General features: G+C 68.0%; 2 protein-coding genes across 2 annotated transcripts; both read left to right on the top strand.

The window, feature by feature from the left end:
- The first annotated feature begins 871 nt into the window (after positions 1-871).
- On the top strand, positions 872-12790 carry LOC135288266 (V-type proton ATPase catalytic subunit A-like). The gene is made up of 14 exons (XM_064401619.1): positions 872-947; positions 1664-1792; positions 2793-3007; positions 3558-3695; positions 4222-4373; positions 5072-5234; positions 6088-6196; positions 6552-6674; positions 7794-7908; positions 8059-8122; positions 8521-8724; positions 10311-10405; positions 11168-11339; positions 12679-12790. The coding sequence occupies exons 1-14, from the start codon at positions 872-874 to the stop codon at positions 12769-12771; spliced, it is 1848 nt and encodes a 615-aa protein (XP_064257689.1). The 3' UTR covers positions 12772-12790.
- Positions 12791-15934: 3144 nt separating this feature from the next.
- On the top strand, positions 15935-19284 carry LOC135288397 (lens fiber membrane intrinsic protein-like). The gene is made up of 5 exons (XM_064401783.1): positions 15935-16173; positions 16870-17036; positions 17211-17351; positions 18276-18410; positions 19084-19284. The coding sequence occupies exons 2-5, from the start codon at positions 16871-16873 to the stop codon at positions 19149-19151; spliced, it is 510 nt and encodes a 169-aa protein (XP_064257853.1). The 5' UTR covers positions 15935-16173; position 16870; the 3' UTR covers positions 19152-19284.
- The last annotated feature ends 9 nt before the right edge of the window (positions 19285-19293 follow it).

The following is a 19293-nucleotide window of genomic DNA, read 5'->3' as shown; positions in this document are numbered from 1 at the left end:
AAAATGGGGGAAAAAGGAACCCCAAAAATGAGGAGAGGGGACCCCAAAAATGAGGGGAAAAGGAACCCCAAAAATGAGGAGAGGGGACCCCAAAAATGAGGGGAAAAGGAACCCCACAAATGAGGAGAGGGGACCCCAAAAATGAGGGGAAAAGGAACCCCAAAAATGGGGGGGGGAAAGGGGACCCCAAAATGGGGGTGAGAACCCAAAATGGGGAAAAAATGGGGGGAAAAGGGACCCCAAAAGTGGGGGTGGGAACCCAAAAATGAGGAGAGGGGACCCCAAAAATGGGAAAAAAGGGACCCCAAAAATGGGGGGAAAAGGAACCCCAAAAATGGGGGTGGGAACCCGAAATTAGGGGGGTGTCAGGGGGGACCCCAAAATTGTGCTGGTGACACTTCAAAGTCACAGAGGTGACAAAGAGAAGGAGGTGACAGGGACATGGAGGTGACAGGGACGAGGGGGTGACAAGGACATGGGGGGGTGACAAAGAGAAGGGGGTGACAAGGATGTGGGAGTGACAGTAAGGGGTGACAAGGACACAGCAGGGAGGTGACAAGGCCACAAGAGTGACAAAAGGAAAGGAGTGACAAGGCCGTGGGGGTGACAAAGAGAAAGTGGTGCCAAGGACACGGCAGGGAGGTGACAAGGACGCCGGTGGCACCGAGCCGGGCCGTGCCGGTGTCCCCCGGTGTCACCCGCGGCAGCTGTTGACTGCACACAGTGCCACACCCGCGGTGGCCCTGCCACCGGAGCCAGCCGGTGTCGCCCCGCTGTCCCCGCGGTGCCACACCCGCGGTGGCCCTGTCCGGTTGTCGCCGGCGCCCGGGGCCATTTAACGGCGGTGGCAGCGCGGCGGGGAGGGGACAGCATGGAGGGGACACGGGGGACACGGCTGGAGGAGCGCGAGAGCCTGGTGGGGGCCGTGCATGGCGTGTCCGGGCCCGGTACGGCGACACTGGGGACACCTGGGGACAGCCCGGGGACACCGCGGGGACAGCCGGGGATGGGGACCCGGTGGCGTTTGTGGCGCTAATGGGGACAATGGGGACAGAGGCACAGGGGAGGGGACAATGAGGGGGAAATGGAGGGGGGACACGGTTGGGAACAGGAGGGGACATCGTGGGGACACCCTGAGGACGGGGACAACCGGGGATGGGGACCCGGTGGCGTTTGTGACGCTAAAATGGGGACAGGAGGGGGGATAATGGAAGGGGGACAATGGAGAGGGAACAATGCGGGGACCACCTGGGGAGGGGACAATGGAGGGGGGGACAGGGTTGAGAACAGGAGGGGGCATCGTGGGACACCCCGGGGACAGAGGGACAGCCGGGAATGGGGATCCGGTGGCGTTTGTGGCACTGAAACGGGGACAGGAGAGGGGACACCCGGGGGGGGACAGCGTGGGAAAGCACCCGCGGGTGGCCGTGGGGAGGGGACAGGGATGGGGACAGCGGGGTCCCGGGTGGGGTGGTGACCCCGGGGCTGGCCCGGTGACAAGGGGGGATGTCGGGGGGTGGTGGCCCCGGGCCGGGGTGCCAGCGGCGTGTCCCCGCAGTGGTGACAGAGGAGGGGACAGGGATGGGGACCCCGGGGCTGGGCTGGGGGACACGGGGGTCCCCTGTGCGGTGGTGGCCCGGGTGGCAGCGGCGTGTCCCCGCAGTGGTGACAGCCACGCGCATGGCGGGGGCGGCCATGTACGAGCTGGTGCGGGTGGGACACGCGGAGCTCGTGGGGGAGATCATCCGGCTCGAGGGGGACATGGCCACGCTCCAGGTGTACGAGGAGACCTGTATCCTGTCCCCGCTGTCCCCTCCCCGCCACCGCGCTGTCCCTCCGGCCGCCCCGCCCTGTCCCCGCCGTCCTTCGCTGTCCCCTCCCTTCTTCCCCTGAGCCTCTGTCCTGTCCCGGCCTGCTCTGTCCCCTCCCTGTCCCCCCGTCCTGTCCCCTCCCTTGTCCCTCCCTTCTGCCCTGCCCTGTCCCCTCCCCGTCCTCCCTGTCCCCTCCCTGTCACCCCCGCCCTGCCCTGTCCCCTCACCAACCCCCCGCTCCTGTGCCCTCTGTCCCTGCCCTGTCCCCTCTGTCCTGTCCCCTCCCCGTCCCCTTCATCCTTTCCCTGTCCCCGCTGTTCCCCCGGTCCCCGTGTCCCACTCAGTCCCCCCCGTGTCCCCGCTGTCCCAGCAATCCCCGTGTCCCCCCGTCCCGTCCCGCTGTCCCCCCCATTCTCCGTGTCCCCGCAGTTTCCGTGTCGCCGCTGTCCCTCTGGTCCCAGTGTCCCCCCAGCCCCCGTGTCCCCACCCCAGCCCATCCCGTCCCGCTGTCCCCCCAGTAGCCCCGGTCCCCGCTATTCCCTCCGTGTCCCCGCTGTGCCCCCATTCTCCGTGTCCCCGTGTCCCCGCAGTCCCCGTGTCCCCGCTGTCCCCGCAGTCCCTGTGCCCCCGCTGTCCCCGCAGTCCCCGTGTCCCCGCAGTCCCCCTGTCCCCGTGTCCCCGCTGTCCCCGTGTCCCCGCAGTCCCCCCGTGTCCCCACTGTCCCCGCAGTCCCCGTGTCCCCGTTGTCCCCGCTGTCCCCGTGTCCCCGTTGACCCCGTGTCCCCGCTGTCCCCGCAGTCCCCGTGTCCCCGCAGTCCCCACAGTCCCCGTGTCCCCGCTGTCCCCGTGTCCCCGCTGTCCCCGCAGTCCCTCCGTGTCCCCGCAGTCCCCGTGTCCGCGCTGTCCCCGCAGTCCCCCCGTGTCCCCGCAGTCCCCGTGTCCCCGTGTCCGTGCCGCGGTGACATTCCTGAGCGGCCGCAGCGGGGGTGCAGGTGGGGGACCCGGTGCGGCGCACGGGGACGCCGCTCTCGGTGGAGCTGGGCCCGGGCATCCTGGGCTCCATCTTCGACGGGATCCAGCGGCCGCTGCGCGACATCGCCGAGGCCACGCGCAGCATCTACATCCCGCGGGGCACCAATGTCCCCGCGCTGCCGCGACACCTGGACTGGGACTTTGTCCCCAGCAAGAACCTCCGGGTGCGTGACCCCTCCCTGCCACCTCCCTGTACCCCCGTGCCGGCCCTTTGTCCCACCCCTGTCCTGTCCCCCCTTCCCCATCTGGCTTCCCGGCTCCCTGTCCCCTCCCCGTCCTGTCCTGCCATCCCCTCTGTCCCCTCCTTGTCCCTATCCTACCCTGTCCCCCTCAACCCCTCTGTCCCCTTTTGTCCCCCCAGTCCCGCCCTGTCCCTGCCAAGGGACATCATCCTCCATTGTCCCCTCGTTCTGTCCCCTCCCTGTCCCCCCCGCCCAGGAGGGGACCCCAAAAAGGGGGTGGGGACACACTGACAGGACACAGGGACATGGGGGACTCAGGGACACGGGGGTCACAGAGCCGTGGGGACATGCGGGGACACAGAGACACAGGGGACATCGGGACACGGGATTTACAGGGACATTGGGGGACACAGTGGCAGGATGCAGGGACATGGGGACACGGGTCACACGAGGGACACAGGAGGGACACAGGGGGCATGACCCCCCCGCAGCCCCCCGGGGGTCGCTGACGGTGTCACCGCCGTGTCCCCAGGTCGGGAGCCACGTGACGGGCGGGGACATTTACGGCTCGGTGGCGGAGAACTCGCTGCTGCAGCACCGGCTGATGGTCCCGCCCCGCAGCCGCGGCACCGTCACCTACATCGCGCCCCCCGGGCACTACGGCGCGGCGGTGAGCGGCACCGGCACCGGGACCGACACCGGGACCGGCACCGGGACCGGCACCGGCACCGGGACCGGCACCGGCGGGACTGCCGTCGGGGTCATTGGGTTCAGCGGGGTCGGGATCGGGATCAACGGGATTAGCGGGATCGGGATCAGTGGGACCAGGATCATTGGGATCACCGGGAGCGGGATAGGGATAATTGGGATCAGCGGGACCGGGACCAGGATTAACAGGATTGGGATCGGGATCATTTGGATCAGCGGGACCGGGACCAGGACCATCGGGATCCGCGGGAGTGGGGTCGGGATGGGGGGGTGGGGTTTGTGTGGGGTGTCTCGGGCTGATCGCGGCTGATCCCGGGTCGATCCCGGTCGATCCCAGTCGATCCCTGCTAATCCCGGACTGATCCCGGGCCGGTCCCGGGTTGATCCCGGCTAACTCCAGCTGATCCCAGGCTGATCCTGGGTCAGTCCCGGGTTGATCCTGGGCTGATCCCGGGCCGGTCCCGGGCTGATCCCGGCCGATCCCGCAGGACGTGGTGCTGGAGCTGGAGTTCCAGGGGGTCCGCGAGCCGCTCTCCATGATCCAGGTGTGGCCGGTCCGGCAGGTCCGGCCCGTGGCCGAGAAGCTCCCGGCCAATCACCCCCTGCTGACCGGCCAGAGGGTCCTGGACGCGCTCTTCCCGTAGGCACCGGCACCGGGAGGGATCGGGATTGGGACAGGGAGCGGGATTGGGACCGGGACCGGGACTGGGACAGGGATTGGGACTGGGATCGGGACCGGGATCGGGACTGGGAGGGTGTAGGGAGCGGGACCGGGACTGGGACTGGGCGGGGGGGTGCGCTGTTCCTATAGGGAACGGGATGGGGACAAGGACAGGGATGGGCCTGGGGACAGGGAAAGACAAAGCTCAGGACAGGGAATGGGGACAGGGAGCGATAGATTTGGGGACAGGCAGAGCTGGATTTAGGGACAGGGAGAGATGGATTTGGAGATAGGGATGGGAACAGGGATTGGGACAGAGATGGGGACAGGGAGTGATTGATTTGGGGACAGGGAGAGCTGGATTTGGGGACAGGGATGAGGACAGGGAGAGCTGGATTTGGGGACAGGGAGCGATAGATTTGGGGACAGGGAGCAATGGATTTGGGGACAAGCAGAGCTGGATTTGGGGACAGGGATGGGGACAGGGAGCGATAGATTTGGGGACAGGGAGCAATGGATTTGGGGACAAGCAGAGCTGGATTTGGGGACGGGATGGGGAGCGGCAAGCAGCGACAGGACGGGGCTGGCGCAGGGACGGGGGTGGGGACGGCCACGGGGACAGGCGCGGGGTGTCGCCGCGGTGCCACCACCGCCGTGGCGTGTCGCCGTGTCGCCAGGTGCGTGCAGGGGGGCACCACGGCCATCCCGGGCGCGTTCGGCTGCGGGAAGACGGTGATTTCCCAGTCCCTGTCCAAGTACTCCAACAGCGACGTCATCGTCTACGTGGGCTGCGGGGAGCGCGGCAACGAAATGTCCGAGGTGCTGCGGGACTTCCCCGAGGTGACAGCGCCACGCCGGCCACCGGGACACCGGGGACACCGGGGACAGCGGGGACAGCAGGGACACTGGGGACAGCAGGGTGGCACCGGGAGAGGGCGTGCCACTGCGGCATGGGGGTGGCAGTGACACGTGTGTCCATGGAGAGTCCTCAGGGATTTTCCCGAGCTGACACGGGGACACGGGACATCGGGATGGCACTGGGACATGGCGGGACACAGGAGGGACATGGGGGTGGCAGGGGGGTGGCACTGACACGGGTGTCCATGGAGAGTCCTCAGGGATTTTCCCGAGCTGACATGAGGACATCGGACACCAGGACATCTGGGGGACACGGGGACGTCAGGGTGGCAGCGGGGTGGCAGTGACACGGGTGTTCATGGAGGGTCCTCAGGGACTTCCCTGAGGTGACACGGGACATGGTGGGACATCGAGGTGGCACTGGGACGTGGGGGTGGCAGGGCAGTGACAGTGACACAGGTGTTCATGGAGAGTCCTCAGGGACTTCTCCGAGGTGACATGGGGACATGGGACATGGGACATGGTGGGACATCGGAGTGGCACTGGGACACGGGAGGATGTCGGGGTGGCACTGGGACACGGTGGGACACGGGGACATGAGGGGACATTGGGATGGCACTGGCACACGGAGGTGGCACTGTGACACGGGGGTGGCAGGGCAGTGACAGTGACACGGGTGTTCATGGAGGGTCCTCAGGGATTTTCCCGCGGTGACAGGGGGACACGGGACATGGTGGGACATGGGGGTGGCAGGGCTGTCCCGTGGTGACGCAGGGGTGACAGGGGTGACACAGGGAGGTGACAGGCGGTGACAATGTGGCGCCGGTGTCCCCAGCTGACCATGGAGGTGGGCGGCCGCTCCGAGTCCATCATGAAGCGCACGACGCTGGTGGCCAACACGTCCAACATGCCGGTGGCCGCCCGCGAGGCCTCCATCTACACCGGTGGGGACACGGGGACACGTGTGTGTGACAGGGACACGTGTGTGTGACAGGGACACGGGGACATGGGGGGACACGGGGGGACATGAGGGGCAGGGACATGGGTGTATGTGACAGGGACATGGGTGTGTGATAGGGTCATGTGTGTATGATGGGGACACGGGAGGACATGGGGGGACAGGGACACGTGTGTGTGACAGGGACACTGGTGTGTGACAGGGTCGGGGCTGTCCCTGGGTGTGTGCCAGGTGTGTGACATGTGTGACACACACGTGTGACAGGGATCATGCTGTCCCTGGGGGTGTGCCGGGTGTGTGACACATGTGACATGTGTGACACACGTGTGACACGCGTGCAGGGATCACGCTGGCCGAGTATTTCCGGGACATGGGGCTGCACAGCTGCCTCCTGGCCGACTCCACCTCGCGCTGGGCTGAGGCGCTGCGCGAGATCTCGGGGCGCCTGGCCGAGATGCCGGCGGGTGAGACCCCAAAAACCCATGGAGAGACCCCAAAAACCCGGGGAGAGACCCCAAAACCCCGGGGGGGAGACCCCAAAACCTGGGGGGTGAGACCCCAAAAACCCCGGAGGGGGGGAGACTCCAAAAACCCCTGGGATGAGACCCAAAAAACCTGGGGGAGAGACTCCAAAAACCCGGGGAGAGACCCCAAAAACCCCGGGGAGAGACCCCAAAACCCCAGAGAAGAGACCCCAAAAACCCCGGGGAGAGACCCCAAAACCTGGGGTGGAGACCCCAAAACCTGGCGGGAGAGACCCCAAAACCCGGGGGGAGAGACCCGAAAAACCCCGGGGAGAGATCCCAAAACCTGGGGTGGAGGGACCCCAAAATCCCCGGGGGGAGAGACCCCAAAAACCCCGTGGAGAGACCCCAAAAACCCGGGGGGAGACCCCAAAAACCCGAGGGGGAGAGACCCCAAAAGCCCCGGGGGGAGAGACCCCAAAACCCGGGGGAGACCCCAAAAACCCCGTGGAGAGACCCCAAAACCCTGGGGGTGCGACCCCAAAACCCCGGGGGAGAGACCCCAAAATCCCCGGGGGAGAGACCCCAAAAACCCGGGGGGAGGCCCCAAAAATCCGGGGGGGAGACCCCAAAACCTGGGGGAGAGACCCCAAAAACCCAGGGGGGGAGACCCCAAAACCCGGGGGAGAGACCCCAAAACCTGGGGTGGGGAGGGTGGGCACAAGGGAGACAGACCCCAAAAAACTCGGGGTGACAGAGGGTGACAGGGCAGTGACAGTGAGGTGACAGTGAGGTGACAGGAGGTGACAACCGTGTCCCTGCAGACAGCGGGTACCAGGGGTGACAGTGGTGTCCCGGGAGGTGACAGGGGGTGACATTGAGGTGACAACCGTGTCCCCACAGACAGCGGGTCCCGGGGGTGACAGGGCAGTGACATTGAGGTGACAGGGCAGTGACAGGGCAGTGACAGGGAGGTGACAGGGAGGTGACAGGGCAGTGACAGGAGGTGACAACCGTGTCCCCGCAGACAGCGGGTACCGGGGGTGACAGGGCAGTGACATTGAGGTGACAGAGGGTGACAGGGCAGTGACAGGAGGTGACAGCCCTGTCCCCCCGCAGACAGCGGGTACCCCGCGTACCTCGGTGCCCGCCTGGCCTCGTTCTACGAGCGCGCGGGGCGGGCGCGGTGCCTGGGCAGCCCCGAGCGCGAGGGCAGCGTCAGCATCGTCGGAGCGTGAGTGTCACCGTGTGCCACCTGTGTGTCCCCTGTGTATCCCCGTGTCCCTGTGTCCCCCTGTCCCCGTGTCCCTGTGTGTGTCCCCGTGTCCAGGGCGGGGGTCCCCCCCGTGCACCCCCAGCTCACCCCGACCCCCCCGCCCCGCAGGGTGTCCCCCCCCGGAGGGGACTTCTCGGATCCTGTCACCTCGGCCACGCTGGGGATCGTGCAGGTGAGGGGACACTGGGGACACAGGGGACACAGGGTGACACTGGGTGACACTGGGTGACACTCCCAGGTGTTCTGGGGGCTGGACAAAAGACGCTGGGCGACCCAGGGGTGACCCGGGGGTGACACTGTCGGGTATTCCATGGGAATAAGGAGCTCGGGGGTGCCCTGGGTGACCCGGGAGTGACACCGGGTGACACGGGGTGACACGGGTGACACCGCAGGTGTTCTGGGGGCTGGACAAGAAATGCTGGATGACCCAGAGATGACATGGGGGGTGACCCGGGGGTGGCACGGGGGTGACACGGGGGTGGCACTGCCGGGTATTCCATGGGAATAAGAAGCTCGGGGGTGCCCTGGGTGACACGGGGTGACACGGGGTGACACCGGGTGGCACCGCAGGTGTTCTGGGGGCTGGACAAGAAGCTGGCGCAGCGCAAGCACTTCCCGTCGGTGAACTGGCTGATCTCGTACTCGCGCTACCTGCGCGCCCTCGAGCCGCACTACGAGCGCGCCCACCCCGAGCTGCCCGCGCTGCGCGACCGCGCCCGGCGCATCCTGCAGGAGGAGGAGGAGCTGGCCGAGATCGTGCAGCTCGTGGGGAAGGTCTGGGATTTGGGGGGTCTGTGGGGTCGGGGATGTGAGATACAGGGTGTGGGATGTGGGGTTGGGGTGTGAGATGTGAAATACGGGGTGTGGGATGCGGGGTCTGGGACCCTGCAGGAGGAGCAGGAGCTGGCTGAGATCGTGCAGCTCGTGGGGAAGGTCTGGGATTTATGGGGTCTGTGGGGTCTGTGAGATCTGTGGGGTCGGGGATGTGAGATACGGGGTGTGGGATGCGGGGTCTGGGACCCTGCAGGAGGAGCAGGAGCTGGCCGAGATCGTGCAGCTCATGGGGAAGGTCTGGGATTGGGGTCTGTGGCGTCTGTGGGGTCGGGGATGTGAGATATGGGGGGTGGGATGTGAGATATGGGGTCTGGAATATGGGGTCTGTGGCGTTTTTGGGGTCTGGGATGTGACATACAGGGTGTGGGATGTGGGGTTGGGGTGTGGGATGTGAGATATGGGGTGTGGGATGTGGGGTCTGGGACCCTGCAGGAGGAGGAGGAGCTGGCTGAGATCGTGCAGCTCGTGGGGAAGGTCCCTCTATGGGATTTGTGGGGTCTGTGGGGTCGGGGATGTGAGATACAGGGTGTGGGATGTGGGGTTGGGGTGTGAGATGTGAAATACGGGGTGTGGGATGCGGGGTCTGGGACCCTGCAGGAGGAGGAGGAGCTGGCTGAGATCGTGCAGCTCGTGGGGAAGGTGCCTCTATGGGATTTGTGGGGTCTGTGGGGTCTGTGAGGTCTGTGGGGTCGGGGATGTGAGATACGGGGTGTGGGATGTGGGGTCTGGGACCCTGCAGGAGGAGGAGGAGGAGCTGGCCGAGATCGTGCAGCTCGTGGGGAAGGTCTGGGATTTGTGGGGTCTGTGGGGTCGGGGATGTGAGATACAGGGTGTGGGATGTGAGATATGGGGTCTGGAATATGGGGTCTGTGGGGTTTTTGGGGTCTGGGATGTGAGATACAGGGTGTGGGATGTGAGATATGGGGTCTGGAATATGGGGTCTGTGGGGTTTTTGGGGTCTGGGATGTGAGATACGGGGGGTGGGATGTGAAATATAGGGTGTAGGATGTGGGGTCTGTAATGTGGGACCCTGCAGGAGGAGCTGGCCGAGATCGTGCAGCTGGTGGGGAAGGTCTGGGATTTGTGGGGTTTGTGGGGTCTGTGGGGTCGGGGATGTGAGATATGGGGTGTGGGATGTGGGATATGGGGTCTGTGGGGTTTGTGGGGTCTGGAATGTGGGATGTGGGACATGGGACCCTGTAGGAGGAGCTGGCTGAGATCGTGCAGCTCGTGGGGAAGGTCTGGGATTTATGGGATTTGTGGGGTCTGGGATGTGAGATATGGGGTGTGGTATGTCAGATATGGGGTGTGGGATATTGGGTCTGTGGGGTTTGTGGGGTCTGGAATGTGGGACCCTGCAGGAGGAGCTGGCTGAGATCCCGCAGGTCATGGCAGGGTGGATTTGTGGGGTTTGTGGCACTGATGGGATCTCTGGGATCTCTGGGATCAATGTGGTTTGTGGGGTTTGGCGTGGGGCTGGGGCTCTGGGGGGTCCCGGCAGTGCCAGCACCCCGCTGTCCCCGCAGGCGTCGCTGGCTGAGGGTGACAAGGTGACGCTGGAAGTGGCCAAACTGCTCAAGGACGATTTCCTGCAGCAGAACGGATACTCGGCCTACGACCGGTACCGGGACCCCCGGGACCCCCCGGGACCCCCAACCCTGGCCCCAACCCTGCCTGTGACCGGTACCGGGACCCCCGGGACCCCCAACCCTGACCCCAACCCTGCCTCTGATCAGTACCGGGACCCCCCCGAGACCCCCCCAGGCCCATCCAGGTCCCTCCTGTGCTACAAAACTGAGAACGCTGAACCCACACCCCCACCCTGACCCCCCCAAAATCACCCTGACGCCCCAAAACCCCCTAAACCCGCCCAAATCTGACCTACTTGACCCCCCAAACCCCCCATCGTGACCCCCCCGGGCCCCCCCAGGTTCTACAAGACCGTGGGCATGCTGCACCCTGACACCTCTAAACCACTTCTGACCCACCCACCACCCCAAAACCCTCCCAAACTCCCCCATCCTGACCCCCCGACCCCCCAAAATCCCCCCATGGTGACCCCCCCAGGTTCTGCCCCTTCTACAAGACCGTGGGCGTGCTGCACCCTGACACCCCCAACCCACTCCTGGCCCCTCAAACACCCCAAAATCCCGCTAAACCCCCCCAAACCTGACCTCCTTGACCCCCCAAACCCCCCCATGGTGACCCCCCCGGGCCCCCCCAGGTTCTGCCCATTCTACAAGACTGTGGGCACGCTGCACCCTGACCCCCCTAATCCCCCCTAACTCCCTCCTGACCCCCAAAACTCCCCCAAAACCCCCCCAAACTCCCCCATCATGACCCCCCAAACCCCCCCATGGTGACCCCCCCGGGCCCCCCCCAGGTTCTGCCCGTTCTACAAGACCGTGGGCATGCTGCAGAACCTCATCACGTTCTACGAGCTGGCGCGGGGGGCAGTGGAGGGCGCGGGGCCCGAGGAGCAGCGTGTCACCTGGGCCACCATCCGCGAGGGGCTCGGCGACATCCTGTACCGCCTGAGCGCCATGAAGTTCCAGGTGGGGGGTTCGGGGGGCACAGACCCCGGGGGGAGGGTCCTGGGGGGGGTTAAAGGGGGATTTGGGGGTCCCACAGGAGGTTAAAGGGGGCTTTGGGGGTCCTGGGGGAGGTTAAAGGGGGTTTGGGGGGCAGAGACCTCCCCGGGGAGGGTCCTGGGGGAGGTTAAAGGGGGATTTGGGGGTCCTGGGGGGGGTTAAAGGGGGATTTGGGGGTCCTGGGGGAAGTTAAAGGGGGATTTGGGGGTCCTGGGGGGGTTAAAGGGGGATTTGGGGGTCCTGGGGGAAGATTAAGGGGAGTTTGGGGGTCCTGGGGGGGTTAAAGGAGGGTTTGGGGGGCAGAGACCCCCGTGGAGGGGTCCTGGGGGGGGGTTAAAGGGGAGTTTGGGGGTCCTAGGGGAAGGTTGAGGGGGAGTTTGGGGGTCCTGGAGGGATTAAAGGGGGTTTGGGGGGCAGAGACCTCCCTGGGGAGGGTCCTGGGGGAGGTTAAAGGGAAGTTTGGGGGTCCTGGGGGAAGGTTAAAGGGGGATTTGGGGGTCCTGGGGGAAGATTAAGGGGAGTTTGGGGGTCCTGGGGGGGTTAAAGGGGGGTTTGGGGGGCACAGAACCCCGTGGAGGGGTCCTGGGGGAAGTTAAATGGAAGTTTGGGGGGTCCTGGGGGAGGTTAAAGGGGGACTTGGGGGTCCCACAGGAGGGTAAAGGTGGGATTTGGGGGTCCTGGGGGTAGATTAGGGGGAGTTTGGGGGACTCAGGGGAAGGATAAGGGGGGCTGGGGGTCCTAGGGGGGCGGTTAGGGTTTGGGGACCCCCCGTGCGGCTCTGGCGGTGACACCCCCGTGTCCCCCCGTGTCACCTGTGACCCCTGTGGCTCCATTGTGGGTGGGCTGTAACCCCATTCGGGGGTCCCAGGTGGATTTTTTGGGGGAGTCCCACACGAATGTCAATGTGGGCGCCCCGGGGGGAGGTTTGGGGACACCCCGTGCGGCTCTGGGGGTGACACCGATGTGTCCCCGTGTCCCCTGTGACAGTCAGAACGGGGCTGTGACCCCTTTTGGGGGGTGGTGTCACCGTGTCCCACACGAATCTCAATGTGGGCGCCCCGGGGGGGTTTGGGGACCCCCCTTTGCGGCTCCGGCGGTGACACCCCCGTGTCCCCCCGTGTCCCCGCGTGTCCCCTGTGACAGTCAGAACGGGGCTGTGACCGCTTTTGGGGGGTGGTGTCACCGTGTCCCACACGAATCTCAATGTGGGCGCCCCGGGGGGGTTTGGGGACCCCCCCGTGCGGCTCTGGCGGTGACACCCCCGTGTCCCCCCGTGTCCCCCCGTGTCCCCCCGTGTCCCCAGGACCCGGTGAAGGACGGCGAGCAGCGCATCCTGGCGTCCTACGCGCAGCTGCAGGAGGAGATGGTGGCGGCGTTCCGCAACCTGGAGGACTGAGGGGGGACAGGATGGGGGGGGGTCACCCGAGGGGGGGGACAGGATGGGGGGGGTCCCCAGGGCCCCCCGCCCTCCCCAATAAAGGGCTCCTGGTGGCACTTGAGCTCCGGGCGTGGCTTTCCCGAGCAGGGCGGCGGCGTCCGGTGACACCCGGGGGTGGCACTGAGGGGTGGCACCGGGGGGTGGCTCTGGGGGGGGCCGGGGGGGTCGAGGGGGGGTGATGGGGTGGGGGTGGGCTGTTCTGCCCCTCCCCCGTGTGACTTTAGGGGATGGGGACACCCGGAGAGGGTGGGGGACACCCCTGGGGGGACATGGGGACACCACGGGGGGACATGGGGACACCACGGGGGGACATGGGGGCACCCTGGGGGACAGGGACAGGCTGGGAGGGGGGGACACAGCGGGGGGGGCCATGGGGGTGACAGGGACAGCGCAGAGGGGGACAGGAACAGCCTGGGAGGGACACGAGGACACTTTGGGGGGACACGGGGGTGGCAGGGACACCCGGGGGGGACACGGGGGTGACACTCACTGGGACACGGGGGTGGCAGGGACACCCTGGATGGGACATGGGGACACTTCGGGGTGGGACAGGGTGACAGTGACATCCTGGGAGGGGACACGGGGATGGCAGTGACCCCTGGCAGGGACACGGGGGTGACAGGGACACGGGGGGTGGCCCCAGGCCGCGGCCGGGGCTGGCGGGGGGGCCGCCCCGCGGGGACATTCGGGGACAAGCCGCGCGGGGGGGGGAGGAGCGGCCGCCACGTGGCAGGGCCGGGCCGTGTCACCCCTCCCGTGTCCCCCCCCCCCGCGGCCGGCGGGGTCCGGTGTCACTCGTGTCCCCCGTGTCCCCCCCGGCGCCATGCGGGAGCTGCTGCTGCTGCTGCCCCTGGGGCTGGGGGCGGCCCTGGGGACCCCCGGTGGGTCCAGGGGGGCTCGGGGGGTCTGGGGGGGTCCTGGGGGATTCGGGGTGTTGGGGGTCAGGGGGGTCTGGGGGGTCTTGGGGGGTCCAGAGGGGGCTGGAAGTCGGGGGGGGGGGCGGGGGCCTGGGGGGTCCGGGGGTTCTGGGGGGGCTCGGGGGGTCTGGGGGGGTCTCGGGGGTGCGGGGAGTCCAGGGGGATCGGGGGTTTGGGGGGGTCCTGGGAGGTCTGGGGGGGTCTGGGAGGGTCCTGAGGGTCCTGGGGGATTCGGGGTCTTGGGGGTCTGGGGGATCCTGGGGGGGGTCTCGGGGGTCTCCGCGGTCCCGGGGGCTCACGGGGTGCGGGGTTTGGGGCCCCGGGTGGGCTGCGGGACTCGGAAATGGGGGGGATGTCACTGTCCCCACCCCTGTCACCCCCCTGCCACCGCCCCTGTCCCCATCGCTGTCCCCGCCCCTGTCACCGCTGTCCCCGCCCCTGTCCGGAGCTGCTGGCGGTCCCCGAGTGTCCCTCAGCAGTGCCACCCCCGCCCGTGGGACGGTGACAACCCGCAGGGTCCCCTCCGCCAGGCTGGCTGCCGGTGTCCCCTGTCCCCGCTGTCCCCAGCGCCACCACGCGCGGCTGCCACCTCCGGTGACACTCCGCGTTGTCCCCAGGCCCCGGCGACCCCTCGGGGGTCTGCGGGCAGTGTCGCAGCCCCCACGGTGGCCTCGCGGTGGCCAACGCCACCCTGGGCGCCAGTGTCACCCTGGGCTGTCCCGCGGCGGGCGCGCCCCTCGGCCGCCTGGTGACAGTGCGGTGGCACTTTCGGGGTGACGCCGCTGTCCCCGCTGTCCCCGTGTGCGCCCGGGGCCGGGGTCCCCCGCGCTGCCACCCCCCGTTCGGGGCCAGGGCCGCGCTGGTGGCCCCCGGTGTCGCCCCCGGTGTCACCGCCGATGTCGCCGCCGGTGTCACTGCCGGTGTCGCCCCCGGTGTCGCCGCCGGTGTCGCTGCCGGGTCGCTGGTGCTGCGGGACCTGCGGGCAGGGGACAGTGGCACCTTCGCGTGTCTGCTGGTGGGGGACAGCGACTGCGCCTGCGGCACCGTGACACTGCGGGTGGCACACGGTGAGACCCCCGGGGACAGCCCGGGACCCCCGGGATCCCGCCCCGAGACCCCTGGGATCAGCCCCGGGAACCCCCGAGACCCCCGGGGACAGCCCCGGGATCACCCCCAGGACCCCCGCCCCGAGACCCCCGGGGAACAGCCCCGGGACACCCGGGAACAGCCCCGGGGACAGCCCGGGACCCCCGAGACACAACCGGGAACAGCCCGGGACCCCCAGGGAGCAGCCCGGGACCCCCCCGAGACCCCCGAGGAACACCCCTGGGATCCCTCTGGGAACACCCCTGGGATCACCCCCAGGACCCCCAGGGAGCCCCCCGGGAGCCCCACCGGATCATCCCTGGGACCCCCTGGGAAACAACCCCGGGACCCCCAGGGAACACCCCGGGATACTACCGGGACCCCCTCGGGACCCCAGACCGGGAATTCCCCCCCGACCCCCACCCCAGGACCCTCACACCGAGACCCCCGGGACCCCCGCCCTGGGACCCCCCCGAGCGCTTCCCCCGTGTTGGGTCTGGGGGCTTGATGGGATGTGGGGGGGGGCTCGATGGGATTTGGGGTCTCTCCCGGGGGTCTCTGTGGGATTTGGGGGTGCAGCCCCTGAGGGTCGCCCCTGTCGCCCCCCCCCAGGTGTCCCCTGCAGCCCCCCCTGCTCCGGGGCCCCCCCGCGCGGCGGCCGCGGCATTGTCACCATTGTCACCATTGTCACCGCCATTGTCACCGCCATTGTCACCGCCGCTGTCACCGCGGGACTGCTGCTGCCACCGGCGCGCGGGCACTGACCCCTGGGTGTGTCCCCATGTCCCCATGTCCCCAGTGTCACATCCCCAGTGTCCCCAGTGTCCCTGTCTCTGTGTCCCCAGTGTCCCATTCCCCATGTCCCCATGTCCCCAGCATCCCTGACCCTGCTGTCCCTGTGTCCCCATGTCCCCTATATCCTTAGCGTCCCCATCCCAGTGTCCCTAGTGTCCCCAATGTCCCATCCCCAGTGCCCCTGGCCACAGTGTCCCCGTGTCCCTGCTGTCCCCGCTGTCCCCAGTGTCCCCATGTCCCCAGTGTCCCCAGTGTCCCCATGTCCCCAGTGTCCCCTTTCCAGCCGGGCAGGGTCCCGAGCCCAGCCTGGGCTGGCCCTGCCCTCGGGATGTCACCCGCTGTCCCCAAGGCGCTGGCAGGACCCGGCCGTGTGTCCCCCCCTCCCCCGCGGTGTCACCCGCCTGGGGACAGGCTGGTGCCACCTCAGCAGCCAGAGCCTTCCCGCTTTGTGTCCCCAACAATGGCAGCGCCACGTGCCGGGGGCCCTGTCCCCTCCCGGGGGACAGCGGGACACGGGGACAGCGGGACACGGGGACAGCGGCACCGCGGCTGCTGACGGCGGGTGAGTCCCCAGTGTCCCCAATGTCTGTCCTCTGTGTCCCCGAAGTCTGTCCCCAGTGTCCCCACCCCTGTGTCCCCCCCCGCTGTCCCCATGGGGTGTCCCCCGTGTCCCCAGAGGTGCCACCCCCGTGTAGCCCCTTCCTCCAGGGATGTCCCCATGGGTGTCCCCTGTGTCCCCATGAGATGACATCCTGGGGATCGTCGTGTCCCCTGGGGATGTCCCGAGGCTGTCCCCATGGCTAGCCCCACACCGTCCCTGTGTCCCCACGCCTATTCTTGTGTCCCCATGCTGTCCAGTATCCCCACGCTGTCCTCCCGCTGTCCCGTGTGTGTCCCCACGCTGTCCCCCCGTGTCCCCTCGTGTCCCCAGGCTGTCCCGTGTGTGTCCCCCCGTGTCCCCACGCTGTCCCGTGTCCCCACGCTGTCCCCACACTGTCCCCACGCTGTCCCCCCGCTGCCCCCCCCGTGTCTCCAGGCTGTCCCCTCGTTGTCCCCACGCTGTCCCGTGTGTGTCCCCTCGTGTCCCCCCGTGTCCCCAGGCTGTCCCGTGTGTGTCCCCAGGCTGTCCCCCCGTGTCCCCACGCTGTCCCCACGCTGTCCTCCCGTGTCTCCAGGCTGTCCCCTCGTTGTCCCCACGCTGTCCCGTGTGTGTCCCCTCGTGTCCCCCCGTGTCCCCAGGCTGTCCCGTGTCCCGCAGGATGTCGCCGGGGGCGCTGCTGTGCGGGGCCAGCGGCCTGGCGCTGCTGGTGGCCGCCACCGCCACCCCGTTCTGGCTGCAGCGCCGGGCACCGGGGGGCACCGCCAGCCTGGGGCTGTGGCACGGCTGCCTCGGGGGACAGTGCCACCCGCACGCCACCGCCCCAGGTACGCCGGGGGGGACACGAGGGCGAAATTCGGGGGGTCCCCCCCTGTCCCCAACGTCCCCGCCCGCGGGGATCCCCACGCTGTCCCCGCGGTGTCCCCCGGGGGGGCACAGGGCGGGCGCTGGGGGGTCACCCGCGTGTCCCCACATTGTCCCCACGCCGTGTCCCCCCGCAGCGCTGCTGGAGGCCACGCGGGCGCTGCTGCTGCTCTCGGTGCTCGCCGCCGCCGCGGGGCTCGCCCTGGGCCTGCCCGGGGGCACCGGCGGGGCCCGGCGGCAGCGGCAGCGAGCGGCGGGGGGCACCCTGCTGCTGGCCGGTACGTGGGGACACGGGGACATTGGGGACACGGGGACATTGGGGACACGGGGGACATTGGGGACACGGGGGACATTGGGGACTGTCCCCAGGGCCGCAGCGCTGGGCGGGACGGGGCTGGGATGGGCAGGGCGGGGATTTGGGGACATCGGGGCTGTCCCTGTCCCTGCTGGGAGTGTCACCCCTGCCCCGAGCTGTCCCCTGTCCCTTCAGGGTAGGAATTTGGGGATCATCAGTGCCCCGAGTTGTCCCTGTCCCTGCTGGGAGTGTCACCCCTGCTCTGAGCTGTCCCCTGTCCCTGCTGTCCCCGGTCACTCCTGTCCCAAACTGTCCCCTGTCCCTGCTGGGACTGTCACTGCTCCCCCGAACTGTCCCCATCCTTGTTCTATTGTCACTCCTGTCCCTGCTGTCCCTGGTCATTCCTGTCCCAAACTGTCCCCTGTCTCTGCTGGGAGTGTCATCCCTGCCCTGAGCTGTCCCCTGTCCCTGCAGGGTGGGAATTTGGGGATCATCAGTGTCCCAAACTGTCCCCTGTCCCTGTTCTATTTTCCGTCCTGTCCCTGTCCCTGCTGTCCCTCTCCCCGCTGTCCCTGTCGCTGTCCCCTGTCCCTCTTGTCCCCGCTGTCCCTGACGCTGTCCCCTGTCGCTGTCCCGTCCCTGTCTCTGTCCCTGTCGCTGTCCCCTGTCCCTCCTGTCCCCGCTGTCGCTGTCCCCTGTCGCTGTCCCGTCCCTGTCCCTGTCGCTGTCCCCTGTCCCTCCTGTCCCTCTCCCCACTGTCCCCTGTCCCTCCTGTCCCTGTCCCTCCTGTCCCCGCTGTCGCTGTCCCCTGTCGCTGTCCCGTCCCTGTCCCTGTCGCTGTCCCGTGTCGCTGTCCCCTGTCCCTCCTGTCCCCGCTGTCGCTGTCCCCTGACGCGCGTGTCCCCAGGGCTGCTGGCGCTGCTGGGGCTCGGGCTGGGCTCGGGGGGGTCCCTGGCCCTGCTGGGGCCCCCCCGCAGCTCCTGGAGCTTCTCCTGGTCCTTCATCCTGGCCTGGGTGGCGGCGGCGCTGCTGGGCTCGGCCGGTACCGGCACCGGCACCGGGAACGGGAACGGGACCGGGAAAAGGGAACGGGGGGAACGGGAAGGGGAAAAGGGACCGGGAAAAGGGACGGGGCTGGGGAATGAGAACGGGAACGGGACCGGGAACGGGGGTGGGGGGAAATGGGAACGGGAACGGGAACGGGAACAGGGGCGGGGAACGGGAACGGGAAAGGCACCGGAACGGAGAACGGGGGGGAACGGGACAGGGAACGGGGGAGGAAACGGGAATGGAGGGGGAAACGGGAATGGGGGACAACGGGAACCGGGGGGCACCGGAACGGAGAACGGGGGGGAGAACGGGAATGGGGGGGGAAACGGGAACGGGAAGGGGGTGGGGGGAAACGGCAATGGGGGGTAACGGGAACTGGGGGGAACGGGAACCGGGGGAGGAAAGGGGAATGGAGGGGAAAACGGGAACGGTGGGGAAACGGGAACGGGGAGGAACGGGAATGGGGCGAGGGGGGAACGGGAACGGGGGGGGGCACGGGGACCGGGAGGTCACTGGAACTGGGGTGTCCACCCCTGCCCTGAGCTGTGCCCGGGCTCTGCAGGGTGGTGGGATTTCGCCCTTCCCCCCCGATTTTTTGGGGCTCCCAAATCCCTTCCTCACCCCCCTAACCCCCCCTTTTCCCACCCTCCCCCCCCCCCCCCCAGGGATTTTCCACATCTGCTCGGCTTCCAAGGATCCATCCCCGGAGAGCTCCGAAACTGGGGGGTCCTGAGGGGGCTCCCCGTCCTCCCCCCAGTTTTGGGGTTCCCCCGGGTGTGCTCAGCTGGGTCTGGCCTCTTCTGATCCCCCCCCCCTTCCCGTTCCCAGTTTTCCCCTTTTCCCAAATTTTGCTGTGCCAATAAAGCCCCCCCACT

Source organism: Passer domesticus, chromosome 32 (genome assembly GCF_036417665.1).
Source record: "Passer domesticus isolate bPasDom1 chromosome 32, bPasDom1.hap1, whole genome shotgun sequence".
NCBI classification, from domain to species: Eukaryota; Metazoa; Chordata; class Aves; order Passeriformes; family Passeridae; genus Passer; species Passer domesticus.
The sequence above is the reverse complement of the archived record's forward strand: the minus strand, read 5'-3'. Positions and strand labels throughout refer to the sequence as shown.